Genomic DNA, 17,529 nt, shown 5'->3' with positions numbered 1-17,529 from the left:
ACCTTCTCCACTCTCTTTTCCAGCAAACCAGAGGGATCCTTAAATGAGATTAGGACTCATCTTTGCCCTTCTTCCCCCCTAACCTCCTTGGAATCATCTTGGAGAGACAATCAGTCTTCTCAGAATCCATGGCATGATCAGGTTATGGCTTGACCGCCTCGACCTTTCCCTTATTCCCTAGGGTTTTCCATGACATGTCATTTGCCCCTTCGTTTGTCTTCTCTGAATCCATGATAAGTTCATGCTGCTCTCAAGCCACTTGAGAAGTTGGAGGGGCTTGCATGTTGCATGAAGGCTCAAGTGGATCCTCCTACGTGCTTGGCCAAAGTCTTGTCACCTCTTGCCAATGAAATGTTACGGCTATTTATTTGGACTACAACACACAAAATGTGCCGTTTCCTTGCAAATAAAGCACAAATTACAAAGAAAAGAACTGGTTGAACAAGCACCATGCCATTAGGGAACATGATTCTTATGAAATTCGAGACATCCAAACCTCAATACCAAAGAATCCAAGCTTTCCTACAACCCAACCCATTTCTTGCAGGCTGAGGGATGAAGAGGACTCGCAAGTCTACCAATCCCATCTCCTAGTCAAGAAGGCAAGTTAGGAAACTCAACTGACATTGGGCAATCATGGAAATGAACTCATCAACACTACAACAAGGCTCCAAGGAACAACCAACACCACATCACCAACAAAGAAGAAGAACTTGCCCAATAGCTTTGGAGGCACACCAGAGCATGAAAAATCTTTACCAAGAAACCTAGCAGCATACCCAATCGAAGGAATGTCGCACTTTTGTAAGACGAGAATTGCTAAAGCTCCAATATTGATATAACTCGTGTGACGAAAAACAAATAACACCACCTTTCACTAGTTCTTGAAGCTTTGGCTAATTAATTTCCAGTGGGATCTCACAAACCACCAGATGTTTCTTCCTACCCTCAAACATGCCTTTTCAGTGTCCACCTCCTTTGCACACCAAGCAACTTTTGCCTTAAGCATCGACTTTGCTTCTTCATCTGCCAAGGCGGACCCCCTCCTTGCAGTTTGCTAGCCATCGCGTCTACATAAGGCGGAGGATCTAAGGCCTTCTCCTCCTTCTTGTTTGTCGTCTCTTTCGCACTCGTCTCTAGTCTCTTCCCAACAAGTTCCACTCATGAGCATAGCCTCGAAATCCTCATCGCTCAACAAGTGATTCCTACGATGCTTGACACATCCTCCAACAGCCTAGAGCTTATCATCATTAGTAGTTGTGAGGCGTCAACCATGCACAACTCCCAAGGAGAACCTCACTCTCTACTCCAATGCGAAGACAAGGTTGATATTCTACTCACATTGTAAATTCATATCTACTCAAAAACACAGTGAATCGAGCCCGAGCCAATTACAATTGGCTCCTAATTTTCTGTACAAAATTCCTATCACTAAGCCTTTGCCCCCCTCCCTACACTTCACCTCTCCTATTTAATTAATTAACCTCTCTGAATCACCCCTATTACCCAAATTAACCTAATCGCTCACCCCCTCCCCTCTCTCCGTTCGCTCAACCTCCCTGCGCTCACCCTCTCTACGTCCCTTGCTCCCTCCCTAAACTCACCCTCGCTACGTCTCTCGCTCCCTCTCCTCTCCCACCTACCCCCCGTTCCCCCCCCCTTTACTCTTAGCACCTCCCTTCCTAGCTCTCTCCCCCCCCCCTCCCTCTCCCGACTCAACCCCTGCTTACCTCTCCCTCAACTCGGGAATCACGAATCCTCAAATATTCTTGAAGCCCCGATTAATCCGTCAAATCGCACTTATGTTAATCTTGCCCTTGTCACCCCTCATTAAAACTTGGGGGGGGGGGGCTATTGGGATTTATTGGTAGTGCATTGTCGTATCCTTCATTGATCTAGTCTTAGGATCTTGTTTTGCCTATGTATTCTTTTCAATTATTGTTTGGAGGCAATGCACGCCCCAATGAAGCATGGCTGTTTGAGAAAGTTACATCATTTCTTACTTCATTTTGGGAATTTCTTGGAATTCCTAAAAAAGAATCGGATGAAAACAACAAAAAAACACAGAGGAAGGAGATGATTCTTGGTTGAGAAATGGTGTTGTATTTTTCTCGAATTCGTCTTAGTGGCCGATCACGAGTGCACTCTAAGTTTGCCCCCGGCGTCTCTCTCAGGCCCCTTAAGTGTCGCTTCCCGCATTCCTGGGCGCTGATGGATCTGCCTGCCGTCCTCCCTCTCCCCTCCTCCTCCTTAAAGCCTCAGCCTTGCTGCCTTTCTCTTTCCTCTTCTCTGCCTCTGCCGTTTTCATCTCTTCGGTAATTGCCTTTGTGCTCTTGAGTGGGAGATGCCACTCCCTCTCGAGAGCCCGTCTGTGAGATCATTGGGTGAATGGAGCAGTGCGGCACCTCGGCCAAGAGGTAGAGAGATGCGGTAGGCGGCGGATATTTGTCCAAAGACACCCAAAATCAGAAATGGGCTGCTTCGCTTGCTTCGATGCTAGAAAGCCGGATAAAAAACCATTGACGAAGGATGATAGTGCTTACCCGCCTACAACTGGAGCTTCGCTCTCCATGGTCCCCTCAGGTGAGTTTGGATTTTACGTGATTGCGCTCCTCAGGAACGGAACGGCGATTCTGTCTGCGTTTTATGCTTTCTTCGCTTTAGATCTAGCTAACTCCTGCAGGCGATGTGGTGTCGTTTTGCTTGGTGGTCTCTAGGACGCCTGACTCTAGATGGTAGAGAATAGAATGTTCGATTGCCAAAAATTTTACGTCTAAGAGTTTGGTTGGCCGTGATTTGGGTACTAGATGGTAAGATGTCGCGAGGTGTAACACTTCTATCGGTATCCTTTTTGCCTTCGCGTAGAAGCTCACAAAGAGTCTATGGTTTGTGTCGCGCTAAAGAAATACCGCTTTTCAGTATCTGTTCTGCCATCCTGTACAGTGGTCTTTGATGACACAGTAGAAGTTCCGGCACAAAGAAATATCGCTTTCCAATATCTGTTCTGCCATCCCTGTACTGTGAGTGGTCTTTGATCTTGACACCGTAGAAGTTCGTGACGATAACTTCTTTAGGTTGTGGAAGTTTCAATAGCTATAAGATGCTTTTGTATGTTTCAGATAAAGTTAAGTCAAGGGCTGAGGTGACGGACCCTTCTAAAGATGGGAGCCAACATATAGCTGCACAAACTTTCACCTTCCGTGAGCTTGCTACCGCTACAAAAAATTTCAGGTCAGATTGTCTAATCGGTGAAGGTGGTTTTGGGCGGGTTTACAAAGGGCGCCTCGAGAGTACTGGACAGGCAAGTGCTTCAAGGATGCATATGTTTAAAGAGTACTCTAGGAAAGACTTCTAGTATGGGCTTATTTGGAATTAGCTTTATTCACTATCTTATGCCTTACCTGTTGCTGCAGGTTGTGGCTGTCAAGCAACTCGACAGAAATGGTCTTCAAGGAAACAGAGAGTTTTTGGTAGAAGTTCTAATGCTGAGTCTTCTGCACCACCCAAATTTGGTAAACCTGATTGGTTATTGTGCAGATGGTGACCAAAGGCTCCTGGTCTATGAGTACATGGCTTTGGGGTGTCTAGAGGATCATCTGCATGGTACCTCTTGGTTGCAGCTTCTCAACTTCTGACTTCCAGAGAAATTTAATATGTTCAATCTCTCATTTGTTTTGCTATACAATTTCATGCTTGTGACAGTCTTGATTCTTTTGTTGGGGAGGGTGCAGATATTCCACCTGATAAGGAGCCATTGGATTGGAATACAAGAATGAAGATAGCAGCTGGGGCAGCAAGAGGATTGGAGTATCTCCATGATAAAGCTAATCCTCCTGTAATATACCGGGATTTTAAATCTTCTAATATTCTGTTGGATGAAGGTTTCCATCCCAAGCTGAGCGATTTTGGGCTTGCAAAGCTTGGTCCAGTTGGAGACAAGACTCATGTTTCCACTCGAGTTATGGGAACGTATGGATATTGTGCTCCAGAATATGCCATGACTGGGCAGTTGACAGTGAAGTCAGATGTGTACAGTTTTGGGGTTGTCTTGTTGGAGTTGATCACTGGCAGAAAGGCTATTGACAATTCTCGGGCTTCAGGAGAGCATAATTTAGTGTCCTGGGTAACTGCAACCTTCCCTCCCCTTCTTCCCATGGCCCTTCGCTGCCTCTTTTAAAATTTGTGAAGTGCATCCCCCTTTTATCCTCCTGTGTAATCTCTCTTCAAAATGTATTTCATGTTTGAAGACACAAATTGTAGAAGCTTTCTTGTTGCCTCGTGTATTTTGATGTGGACTAAGGGGGGGTATTGTCAAGAGCTAGATGTTCCTGAATTGAGGAGCTAGTCTTTTGTGATTAGTGCAAGGCTTCTGGAATGGGCTACAGTATTTGACTTCTCGGTTTATTCCTTCCAAGCTGACTGCTTTTATTTACAAGGTTCAGAACCCTGAGTGCATTGCATCACATTGCAGTATTAGCAGAGTTATCGTGTTGGGTGTCCTAAGTTTTTGTGCTGGTCCTATGGTGAGTCTATCTGATTTTCACGGTTTCATGCATGTACGTGTATGCATTGTAGAAAGAGAACAGAAGACTGGATAGACTGGAGAATCACAACTAATGTCTTCTATCTTTTTTTAGTTTTCTTGAAATGCAACTGACCTTTCATTAAACAGCTACGCAGAGATGCTTCATATATTGATATAGATGCAATGCATGCCCAGTAGATCCTGTTGGGTCTCTTGGAGAACATCTAATTTCTTATTCTCCCACTCTCTCCGTGCCTGTTACAGAAAACGGATTTCATTTCATTGTTGTTTATGGACAACAAATTAGCTTTACGATGTATTACCATTTCACTAATCTCAGGAGGATGAGAGTCAGCTCTTACGACCTAGAGTTGGAAGCAAGCAGGTTGTAGAACATTTACAGTGAAGAATGGACGTGTTTTCCATAGAGGCAATGGTTAAAGATGAGGCTGATGGGCTGCTCCACTGCAGCAGATACAGGCACATTAAGGCCAAGCTCAATATCAATTTTCTACTATCTTCAACCCTCTACAATCGTTTTGGTCTGCCCCCAAAACTGATTTGTTACGTTTCTGGTAGAGTTATTGGGGCCAGGTTATAGAGATGGGTATCTTTCTTTTGATGGTATAGCAAAGAGAAATTAGTAATGTGGCTAAATGGTGCTGCGATGTGATTGTATGTACTGTGTCTTGTACTGGTTAATATTATTATTATTATCACTGATTAGTAAGTTAATAGTACACATCATAAAGTGTGCTGTGTGCACATGCAGACATGCTCTCTCTCTCTCTCTCTCTCTCTCTCTCTCTCTCTCAGAAACACTTACACTCACTAAATCAACTAAATGATTCCCTCTGCCTCTCACCGACTCACACTCACACTCATACTCTCTCTGCATTACATACACACACATATACTTTCACGCGTGCGTGCACCACGGATGTACTCACAGGTGCACGCGTGCCCGCACGCACGCACACACTCGCATGCACACAGAGACAGAGAGAGAGAGAGAGAGAGAGGGAGAGGGAGGGGGGGGGGGGGTACAAGATCACAAAAATAAAGTTTGCAAACACATGAGAGAGAGGGGGGGGGGGTACAAGTTCACAAAATAAAGTTTGCAAACACATGAGAGAGAGAGCGCACGAGAGAGAGAGAGAGAGAGAGAGAGAGAGAGAGAGAGAGAGCACGTATAAAGGCACTTGTCTGTGCATGTGCATGCATGAACAACTGTGGATATCTGTGTCTAGATTAATTCATGTAGGTTATTTTTCTTTTTTTAATGCTTAAGACTCACTCAATTACCCTTTTGTAAATTAGACAGGGGCTTGCTGACAAATTTTTTAAAGCTTATTTCACGTAACTTTCTTCTGTCATATTTTTACTTGAGGAATTCCCCAGGGAGATGAAGTTGCAATTGCTAACATGTATGATATGCCTGTCTGTTCAATTTGTCAGGCTCGGCCATTGTTTAAGGACAGGAAGAAGTTCCATCAAATGGCAGACCCGTTGCTTCAGGGACGCTATCCTGTGAGGGGGCTTAATCAAGCCATTGCAGTTGCTGCTATGTGCCTGCAAGAAGATGCTGCCACTCGTCCACTTGTTGGTGATGTGGTGACTGCCCTGAATTATCTAGCTGCTCAGAACTATGACCCTGGTACCCATCCTGTTAACAAAGTTTTACCTTCACCTTCTAGGGATAAGAAAGAAAGGGAAAGGAAGCTGAGTAATGGAGATCGACAGGGTGCAGATGAGCGAGGCTTCATGGAACGGATGTTCAGGCAAGGTGGAGCCCGCTCTCCTGCCTCGAATTCCCCTGATAATGGGTACAGAGATAATGATCGAGCATTGCGACAGACGGGTACCAGATCTCCAGCCTCCAATTCTCCAGACAATCATTGTAAAGACAATGAGTGGGTCCTTCGACAAGTTGGAATGCAATCCCCAGCTTCAAACTCTCCAGATAGTCGTCTTATAGACAACAGGAAATCTCGAATGAATGGATCACATGATGGACATGGTCAAGACGGTTTTTCCAGCAGGAAGCGTGATCCTGAGGAATGGGATAGATACGATGGGCAGAAAGACAGCCCTCGGCAGAGCGGTAGGACTTCCAGAACCACTAGTGATCGTGAAAGAGCTGTGGCTGAGGCCAGAGTCTCGGGTGAAAATTGGCGGGAGAGGAAGAGAGGAAATGTACAATGTAGTCAGAACAGTTTTGATGCTGCGTTTGTATGATCAGCAGCAAGGTTCTCCCCCACTACTTTAGGCATTCACAAGCTTTAAATGTACTTCATTACTGGGCTTGGCATCATAGTACCGCTTTCATAGAGATCCTGTATATTCCAAATTATCTATCGAAATTGCAAAGCTGCCTACTGTGTTGAGCAGAGCATGTAATGTAGTGGAGGTCTTTGAGGCAGCATTATGCTGAATGGAAAGAACAATCTAACAATCTCTGCCACAAGGAACTGAAAATGTTTGTCTTGGAAGTGGTCATGTATGTCCAAATGTGTACTATTAAATAAATGTACGATGCACTATTCTTTTTTACGTATAATACAAAGTAAGTGCAGTTAAGGTGCCTTAACATTAAGCTTTGAGTGTGCATTGTGAATAGGGGAGGGCGGTGGGATACTGCAAGGGATCCCTGAGATTGAGGTTGACAGATGAGTGCCTTGTATGAGTTTTTCTTTGTGCCGTTAAGTGTATTGGGCTGACCTATGGAGAAGTTGATGCTTACATACAATCGAATTGTATTTAATTGAAATGATGTCGTCTATGTAAAAGTTGATACTAAGTACGGATGCCAAGATTATTTGAGGAATGGTAATGGTAGTTAATAATGCATAGCTTTATTTGACCTCCATTTAATTGATTTGAGATTAACTTGGTACCTAATTAAAGATATACATCCTTTTAGGATTTTGTGTCTGTCTACTATCTAGACAGATTGCATGAAACCGTCCTTTGATAAACAAAAGGGTAGTGATCTTCTTCTACTAAGTCATAAACTTCATGAATGGCCACAATGCAAGCTTTAGTTACTTAATCACACGCTAGAATGCCCCTGCTCAATGAAAATAGTACATAGTGCACCCATTGGCCCCAAATGCCTTGGCACCCCTTATGGTATTTATTTAATGCTTCTAAATGGAAATGCTTTACAATAGGGCTTCAACCTTGCAACGTTCTTCTCTGTTAATCCTCTACTTGTCTTGAAGGCATCTAACCCAAGTGCACCACTAGAATTCCCACTCGCAAGGCATACTCAGACATCCACTTTTGATATGACCCAAATGAGAGGCATTCAGGCATCCATATCTCTGACAAATTGAGCTCAAGGCTATCACATGCATCCACACTGTCCTTAGGCCTTTCACAGGAGCACCCTTGCCTTTGAGTGCTTGCTAGAACCTGTAGGAGTCTTGAAAGGACTGCAAACAACACGCATGCACTACAAAAAGCTACAAAACAAGAAAGAACAAGGAAAAACAGAACCTGGAACAAATTCTCATTGTCTGTGGTAGAGGGGCGAGCTCCTTGCACCTATCCTCTGTCCAGGCTCCCCGTAGGGTGCAGGTGTCTTCCAGCAATCAGGATAAGAGAGAAATGAAGGTAGAGGGCGGAGGGTGAACAAGAAAGAGCTATAGAGGAAAGATGGTCCACAGATCTGCCCCGAAATGACTGCCTCGGGATCTATGCCTGAGTCCTCCTAAGAGAGCATGCCAAAAGCAGCAGGGAAAGTTCCTTGTGCAACCTGCACTGGTCCAGAACAGGTCCAGAAGAAATGTAGCCAAAAACACGTGCAGAAAGGTCCAGCGCAACAAAAGACAACCCCTGGCACCTGCTGGAGGCAGGGCTGTACACATCCGTACTGATTCTGTACATCCCTATGGACATTTGTACAGGCTGTGCGAAAATTTTCAGAAAGTTGAAAAATGAAGGCTTGAAACAGCTGAAACGGCTCAAAAACTGCACAAGACCAACTGAAAATTGGACCATCACCTCTGGGAGAGTGAGGGGAGAGAGATGGAAGGTGGGGAAAGGGCATCCATACACATGCATGACAAATGGCACCTCCTTCTTGCCATTTGCCCCTTCATTAAAGTCATAACAAGGACAACATTGGTTGTCCTTGGACCCAACTTTTAGACCCCTCTTTTAGAGCCTTTGCCTTGCCCCTAGGACCTAGTGGTGCACCTAGACTTTGCTCCTAGGAACTTCTAGGAAGTGTGCACTTCCTCTAGCTGGTCCCTCACTGCCAAACCATTACAACACTTTACCATGTTAACCCTAGGTTAAGCGTAGGTTGAGTTACTTTACATCAGTTTTCACGTCCTTGTGACATACCCTCCTCTTAAAACAACAAACTACCTAGGTCGCTGCGAAAAAAGTACAATGAAAGTAAAGTAATGCAAATAGGCAAAATAGCCCATACCAGAATATACCGCATCTGTAAGATACAACCTGCAATGATAATTTGGGCTAGGAAAGCTCGAGAGTCCATCCATACATCAATGCATCCTCTACGTCGAGTGTTGCGAACACCCAGACCTCAACGACAAAAATGTTGCCAGCAAGCAGCATCTCGGGTGAGACAATCGGTGCCACCAAGTGATCTCCAGATATATGAGCAGTCTAAATCAAGGGGAGGTGCTACCCTCCTCTCGAGCACCGAGCAATGCTCCAGATCTCTGCTCTGTTGAACTTGTAGGAGCCTGTACCGCAGTGGGGCAAGCTAAAACACGTCCAGATAGAGCTGCAAAATCTGAGGTGACTCTGCCAGGTCACTCTCCTCCATCCACCTCACATCCAGTGCAGGAGAATTCTTGAACTTCACCAAGTAGCGACAGGAAACTCCACCTTTCACTTTTCTTTTCGTATGTGCCAAAATCTGTTCTGAAACCAAGATTTCATCCAACTCTTCCACCTCGGGCTGATCCTCATGAAGCAGGTCAGCAAGCACATCACCCTGGAAAGGCTTCAATAAACTCACATGAAAGGCATTGTGTATGGTCCAAGTGGCAGGTAGCTTCAACCTGTGAGATACATCATTAATGCGTTCAAAAACCTGAAAAGGACCATAATACCTCATCTTCAGCTTTGTGTACATTTTGGTCTTGCCTTTCATCTTCCTGAGTCGTGCTTTCAGAAAACACAGTAGCACCCAATCGCCCTCTTTCAAGAGTAACTCACGACGATGGATCTGCTGCCCATTTGTGCTTCTCTTGGCTTTTCTAGAGGGCTGTTTTGACCTTCTGGTAAGCAGCATTTAAACTTTCCACAAATCTATCTGCTTCAAAAATATTCTCTTTCGTATGCAGAATGGAAGGTACCTTCCGTTCTCCTGCCACAATTTCAAAGGGGGCTTTCCTTGTGGACAAGTGTATAATGTTATTGTAGGCAAATTCAACTAGTGGCAGAAATTGCTCCCATTTCGATTGTTGATCCGAAACATAGCACTTGAGAAGATCAAGGGCAATGGAGTTGGCTTCTTCGGATTGCCCATCAGATTCAAGATGAAAAGAGGATGAGAAATTCAGCGTGGTACCCATATTCTCAAAGATATCTCTCTAGAAAAGAAATGTCATTTGCGGGTCTCTATCACTGATAATCGACCCTTGTAGAGCATTGCCATGGATTTTATCTTTGATCTTCCTTGTACACCATCAGGACATGATGGGATATGGACCATTATTTGCAGATTCACCAAGCAGGACCACTTCATTCCCGTAAGGAAGAAAATTACACCAGATCAAATGCTCTATCACCTGCCAGCTTCTGCCTGTTATATTTCACCTTGTGGCAGGTGATGCATGTCCTTCCTTAATGATGGCCAAAAGAAATAGTGCTCCACAACTTTGAGGCATTAATGCCTCTATGTCCTACATAGGCTGGAGCATGACTCTCTGTCAACACTTTGGGTCTCAACTGTTTCGTGACACATAGTCTGGCATGCATCATCCGAAATCCATCTTTGAGAGTATAGTGCTCATGCCTCTGACCATCAACCAACTAAGCATAAGTACGTGAAAAATCAAGATCATGGGCATATTGATCCTTCATGGCATCAAGCTCATCATGACATGCAATGGTCACTGCTAAAACTAGTGGCTTAACAGACACTGTATCTAGAGTGGGCTTTCGTGAGAGTGTATCTGCAACAATGTCTTCTTCCTAGGCACATGAACAATCTGAAAATGAAACATAGAAAGAAAATTTGCCCACCTCATATGCTTCTTAGACAACTTTCTCTAAGTGAGAAAGTACCCTGTGATTGAATATCAGTCTGAACATGAAAATCAGCACCCAAAAGGTAATGCTTCTAGGTCGAAAGAGCATGTATGACAACCAACATCTCTTTCTCGTAGATGCCAAAATTCATTTTAGCATCCTAGAGCACTCCACTCTCGTATGCCACAACTCTTCCATCCTGCATAAGTATCCCTCCTACGTTGTTCCCACATGCATCTGCTTGGATAGCGAAGAGTTTGCGAAGATCTGGCAAAATAATCATAGAATCTGAGTAGAGTCTCTCCTTCAGTAGGTCAGGGGACGAGCATTTTCTGAGCGAAATCTTCCGAGCGTCCGAGCGAAGGAAAAAAAAAGCTTCCAACTATGCATAAATATGGCAAAAATCGATCAGAAGAAAACATAGTTTCACTTAGAAATATGCAAAGTATTATAGCAATGCCTATTTTATACAAAAATCTTTAGGTTAATCTGTAGGAATGGTCAGAGCATAATGGGATGGCTTTTGAAGAAACCCACATGTAGAGTAGACTTCTCTATGAAAATTCCCTTATGATCCTTCTTACAACTTTTACTTAATAGGGGGTGACATTGAAAACCCTCTCTCAACCTATCTTCATGAAAGAGTTTCTTCAAAGAAAACTCATTGAAGCAAGCCATCCAGGTAGTTTCGCCAGCGAAACCCCTTTGAAGCAAGTCTCCCAAGGTAGTTTCGCTGGCGAAACTACCTTGGACAGCACTTTTAAAAGTGACATAACTTTCATATCCAATGTCCAAATATAGTCATTCAACCACTCAAATTGATCGGAACACCCCATTTGAGCACATCTAAGGAGTTATATTTTGGAAAATCTTTCATATATAGTATTAAATATTACATGTATTTTATGAGAGTGATATATAAGCCCAAGTTAATACTTATTTATAGTAATTTAAACTTCTTTAGAAACATGTCCATAAATATGCTATAAAAACACTAAAAAGATATTGCCATATGATATAAATGTGTTAATAAGTAATTATATATGCATAGTATTATTACATTGAGAGTGATTATGAGATATGTTTCTTAAAGGAATCAACACTTTTTTAAGGTAATAACAGGGGTACAAAGGGATGTCTCTAAATAAGAAAATTATGTTGTGTAAAAATGAATGAGTGACTAGTCTGTGTATTTTTATGATAAAGGGATCTAGTTCTAGTGAAAACAAAAGTGTAAAAACCATGTTTCCTAAAGAAAAACATTTTTCAAAATCTCTTGAAAAACACACTCGGATAAATCTGCTCATAGGTTTTTGCTCGTAAAATTGACGCATCCAGTAGGTCAAAAGCTGCAATTTCTTTGGGACCCCATCTGAAAGTGACCCCTTTCTTCTGTAAGGCATGTAAAGGAGATGCAATCTCTACAAAATACCGAATGAACCCCCTGTAGTATGAACACAAGCCCAAAAAGTTGCGTACTTCATGGATGTTCTTCAGGTGTGGCTAATTCTTGATGGCCTCTACCTTGGCGGGGTCCATCCTAACTCCATCCTTGGAAATAATGTGCCCAAGAAAATGGATCTCATGCATGAAGAATTCAGTTTTCTAGGCATTGACAAGCAGCTTATGCTTCTGTAGCTCCTCATAAATATCATCCATTGTGATGGCTTCGGCATCAGAGAATGCATTGTTTAACATTGAGAAGTTGCCAAGTGCTTCCTATGTTCACCCTCATCCTGAGAGAACACAATGATGTCATCAAAGAAAGTCCCAACAAAGGCTCAGTGTTCTCTAAAAATCATGTCCATCATTCTGTTGAAGGTGGCAGGTGCATTGGTTAAACCAAATGGCATGACAAGAAACTCGTACAGACCAAATGTGGTACGAAATGCTATTTTGTGAACATCCTCTGGCTGAATTCTGATCTGGTGATAACCACTCTTCAAATCAATGCAGCTTAACATTCCAGACCCTTGTAACCTATCCAAAATATCATCTATCCAGGGTATAGGGACTTTGTTCTTAATGGTAATCTTATTGAGGGCTCTGTAGTCAATGCACATTCGCAAGTATCCATCCTTCTTCTGGACCAAGAGCACAGGTGAGCAGTAAGGTGAAGAGCTGGGCTAAATCAGCCATCAGACAAGCAAAGTGGCATAATGGATGTTTGAGGTACTTATATCATATCTTCCTATCACACGAGCAGAGAGGGAGAAGGGTGGAGAGGGAGCACAAGTGTTGGGAGAGGGGCTAGGTAGGGGTGAGGAGTGTGGGGAAGAGGTGGGAGGAAAGTGAGGTCACTGAATATAATGAAGGAGGAGAGTTTTTTGCTTTTCCCGCAATAGAGTTGTGAGGGGCGTCGACACACAAGTTTTGGGTTTTAGCTCCCAGCATCGCTATATAGCGACGCTGCTCCTGTGGGGGTTAAAGGTCACTATGCCTTAACCCCGGTTATGTACAATACTCAAACACATATATAAATGAATGAAAAAGAAGATTAGGGTGGTTCTGCACCCACCAAACTTGTGTGGCTCTCTGTCTCTCTCTCTCCTTCTTCCGTTCTTGCTTCCGTTGAGAGCACTCTCAACTGGTATCAGAGCCCGGGTGATCTAGCTGAGCGTGCGTGAATGCTTGAAGCTCAGCAGCTCTGTGGGAGGAAGGAGAAGCTTTGTGGGAAGCTTTGTGGGTGACTTTACTTGCATCCGAGTGTGCAGAATCCTTGGAGGAACCTTTGGAAAAGTCACTTTGGCTTTGCGAAGTGGTTTTGAGAGCCTGTTAAGAGCTTTCAAAGAAAAAGTCGTTTTTTGAGCTTTTCCCTGTTCCGTTCGATGACAGAGACTCCATATTGACTTGTAGAGGCAACTATTGCTTGCTTTTGGTGTCCACTTCACTTCAGGAGCTTGGAAACACCTTCATTCTTGAATCTGGGATCATTTCATTGGATTTCTGACTCACTATGTCAGTTCCTGTGTTTTTTGCCCGGGTGTTGGAACTCAAGTTTGGAGCAACCATTTGCAGATCTGTCAGTTCCGGTGGACTCAGGAGGTCCTAAAACTTCTATGTTGCTCATCACTTGCACTCCGGTGGAGTTTACAAACAACTCTGTTTCCAAAAACGTTTTTCAGTCCGTGTGTTGGACCCAGTGATTGAGACCACGGTTTCCAAAACCGTCTGTCCCATTACGTTCCGGACGCCCAAAAACCCCTACCTATCAGTTCTTGCGATTTGGTGGAGGATTTTCAGAGTTATAGATCTCTGTGTATTCGATTTCGTCTCTCTATTATGCATTTTTCATTCTAAGGTTTTGAAACCTTAGATTTATGCCACATGGCAGTGGATAAGTGTTGACTCCCATTTCTCACTCATCGGTTGGGATTTTGGAGTTCTGGCAGAAGAGAGATATTTACAGATTTTCTTGCTGATTCCGATTATGCAATGGCGCCCATGTTTTGAGGCATCTCAGGTTCTATTTTCATTAGCGCTCATTACCGTGGGACGTGCAAAAAAGAATCAAAGGTATACTCACTCTATGATACGATCAATGTAGAGATTGACCATATCCAAGGACATTATCAACTACAACTTCACAAGATATCTTGAAGAATCCAAGGCCTATAGACTCTATGATCCAAAAAAGTAGAAGCTGATCTAGTATAGGGATGTTATCATGTGGACGAGGCATTGTTGTGTTTTGATAACCGTACTATAGTATCCGTACCAACTCACCATGTATTCGAATGATGCAATGGATCTCTTTGCCTACACCATCAATTTATGCATGTACTACATTAACACTCATACTAGAGGCAAAGAGAAGGTCTTTGACACAGTGGAAAGAGCCATACCATAGTCATCATCAACATGCCAGCCAGTGAGTCCCATCTCCAACCTCAAACTCATGGTGGGAAGGACCCAAGAGGTGGACCTATAAAAGCAACTTTGAATTCATGGCCAAAGTGATGAAATTTGAAGAATTGGACTCCTTTCAAGAAGCAACGCAAGTACCCGGGTGGCACATGCAATGGATGAAGAGTATATTCCTCTTCTCAAGAACCAAACTTGGACTTTGATAGATCTTCTTGTGGAGAGAAGAAGGTTATACAATGCAAATGGGTCTACAAAGTGAAGCTCAGCTCAAAAGTTGAAAATGAAGAATACAAAGCCAAGTTGTTAGTGAAGGGATATGCCCAAGAGTATGGCATAGATTATAAAGAGACCTTTTCACAAATTTCAAAATATGACCACTCTTACATCATACTCTTATTTGCCTATTTTGGATGAGGATATTTTAATTAGCCTTCAAGGTATGATATTATTGGGATGGAGCACAAAGCTTGCAATTGCAAAAGTATATTTATGTTTTGAAACAAGCACCCTATGCATGGAATTCAAGGATATACCATCATTTCTAGCATTTGGTTTTTAGCCATTAGATTCAGATGCATCTCTTTACATCAAGATGCCTACAAAATACATCCTTCTAGTAGTTCTTTATGTTGATGACTTCAACATCTTTGGCTCCAATGGACATCTCATCTCACAAGCTAAGAGTTAGCTCACCTTAGAGTTTGACATGGAGGATGTGGGACAAATCCATGATTTTCTTATGATAAATGTATGGAGGGAAGACATAAGGATCATATTTACCTAATCCTTTAAGATGTGTGTGCTCCTTGTAGTGCACTCTCTCCTCATGTTCATTCTCTCCTCTCCTCCCTCCTACATTGTCAAGCATTTAGAGGGATGAAGTTAGGCACCCTATGTATAGCATAAAAAAGCACAACTCAAGGGGATTCATATGAGCCTATTCACACATGAATCTTCTATCCACAAGGAATACTTTACCTCACACTTTAAAGTATGTGGATAATCACAACATCAGATAATTCAGATACCTACACTAGCAAACATCAATGCTCCCATGTCCTTATACATGGGCAACATTAATGAAATATTAAAGTTTCAGTCAATTTTTAAAGCTCTTCCTAGGTGGATCTCTAGTGAACAAGTCTATTGGTTGGTCCTTAAGAAGCAATGGACTAACTAATTGAATTAAGTGATAATATACGTTGCCATCTTTGACCTCTCCAAGACTTTTGGATTATTTGCTAATGCACTCTAGTTTCTCAAACAATATCATTTTTGCTCCCCTTGGACTACAGCAAGATAGTTTAGGATTCACCTCAATAAAATGGTCGGGTAAGAACACTTGACAAGTGAGATATACTAAACTACTATTGTAGAAGTGCTAATATGGGATAATATTGCAAAACCATTATATAGAAAATGAGGATTGAACATAGAATTTGTACCCAATTTGTATCCCAAATCTGATGTCCTCTTGTGCCTTCTCCCAATTTGCATCACACCTCTAGTACATTGAAGCTTACTCGTTAAACTCAAAATGAGATATAATTACTTGGTATTGAAAAAATAGCAAAATGGCTTGAGCCACTCCCCCATTCTACATATAACTCATGCTTGATGTTGATGGAGACTTCCATAATTTACATTGTCTTGATGTAGAATTCTACATTATCTTGGTATTTTCTCTGTATTACATCTCTAAGAGCATTCTCAAGCAATTGCCCTATTTGTCACATTCTTGATTAAAGCCATGGGTGCAAATTTATTGGTTAGATGGAGAATACTTGAAATAATCACCTCAAATCTCTCTCTCTCTCTCTCTCTCTTGAGAGAATGTGGTGAGGTCACTATAGATTACACACATAATAGCTCCCAATGTCTCTTAGATCTTAAAGAAATAATAACTCAGCAATTACCTATCTAATTGAAGTGACAGATGTCTTAACATCACAAAGGTAAAAGTAATTTGTGACATTGTTTTCATTCAAGCACTTTGTGACTTCTCTCAACTCATCAACAAGGTTCAATTTGGGCTCTTTAAGACAATTGGTGAGGAACTTAGCTATGATGTAACATAACTAAATAAACTATGTACCTTGTTATTTTACCTTAGTTCCCATTCTTTAAGTGATTTCAATGGCAAGCTAGGATCTATTTTATTCTTCAAGTTATGACAACTCCAACCCCCAAGGCATCTAGTGTATTGATGTTGTAGGCATGACTTCAACACTGGTAGGCAAAGTATCTTTCCATCCATGATATGGTCATACGTTTGATGGACCTTGTTAGACGTGGAATTTTGAAGCATCCTATCCTATTTTGCACACATACTGGCTTGCATTTTTTTCCGAAAAAAACAGTGCTAATTATATTACTTCGAGAACAAGATACAAAAGGTCAGCTTGTAGCTGACGGGCTGCGTTCACAAATCGGACACAGCCCTAAAAGGTAATACAATAAATCACTCTCTCACGTCGGGATAAGGCGAGTGTGAATGAACAGCCATCGGGGTGGTGAGTAGCACCACCGAAGGCCCTACGAGGTCTGCTCAAAGAAGAGGCCCTGAGTGTCCCAAGTCCGAAGGAAGCATCTCCGCTTCTCTTGACCGGACCGGGAATCTCCCTGAATCTGGTCCCACTGGCCTCTGAGGGTATGAATAATCTCGCACCAAATATCAGTCATGACCTAGGCAGTCGATAAGGAGGTGCCACCGAGGATCTGCGTGCAACGCGAGGTCCAAATGTGCCACCCTGCTATGCTGCTGATAATCTCCCAGACTGGCTGCCTCTCCTGAACTCCTGTATCTGCCTCTGCTAGGTGCTGCGGGATACCCTCGAGCAGCCCCCATGTGCCCTGCGTGATAAGGAAAGTGGGGTCCTGCTGGCATGCCTCGAATAAGT

General features: G+C 42.9%; 1 protein-coding gene across 1 annotated transcript; it reads left to right on the top strand.

Annotated features, from left to right (window-relative positions):
• Positions 1-2,059: 2,059 nt before the first annotated feature.
• On the top strand, positions 2,060-7,076 carry LOC147892289 (putative serine/threonine-protein kinase PBL7). The gene is made up of 5 exons (XM_087388402.1): positions 2,060-2,583; positions 3,120-3,301; positions 3,414-3,603; positions 3,732-4,123; positions 5,984-7,076. The coding sequence occupies exons 1-5, from the start codon at positions 2,472-2,474 to the stop codon at positions 6,761-6,763; spliced, it is 1,656 nt and encodes a 551-aa protein (XP_087244528.1). The 5' UTR covers positions 2,060-2,471; the 3' UTR covers positions 6,764-7,076.
• Positions 7,077-17,529: the final 10,453 nt, after the last annotated feature.

The sequence above is a fragment of the Dipteris shenzhenensis genome, chromosome 17 (genome assembly GCF_047967505.1).
Source record: "Dipteris shenzhenensis isolate YYH24624 ecotype China chromosome 17, Dip_SZ_1.0, whole genome shotgun sequence".
Classification (NCBI taxonomy): Eukaryota; Viridiplantae; Streptophyta; class Polypodiopsida; order Gleicheniales; family Dipteridaceae; genus Dipteris; species Dipteris shenzhenensis.
The sequence above is the reverse complement of the archived record's forward strand: the minus strand, read 5'-3'. Positions and strand labels throughout refer to the sequence as shown.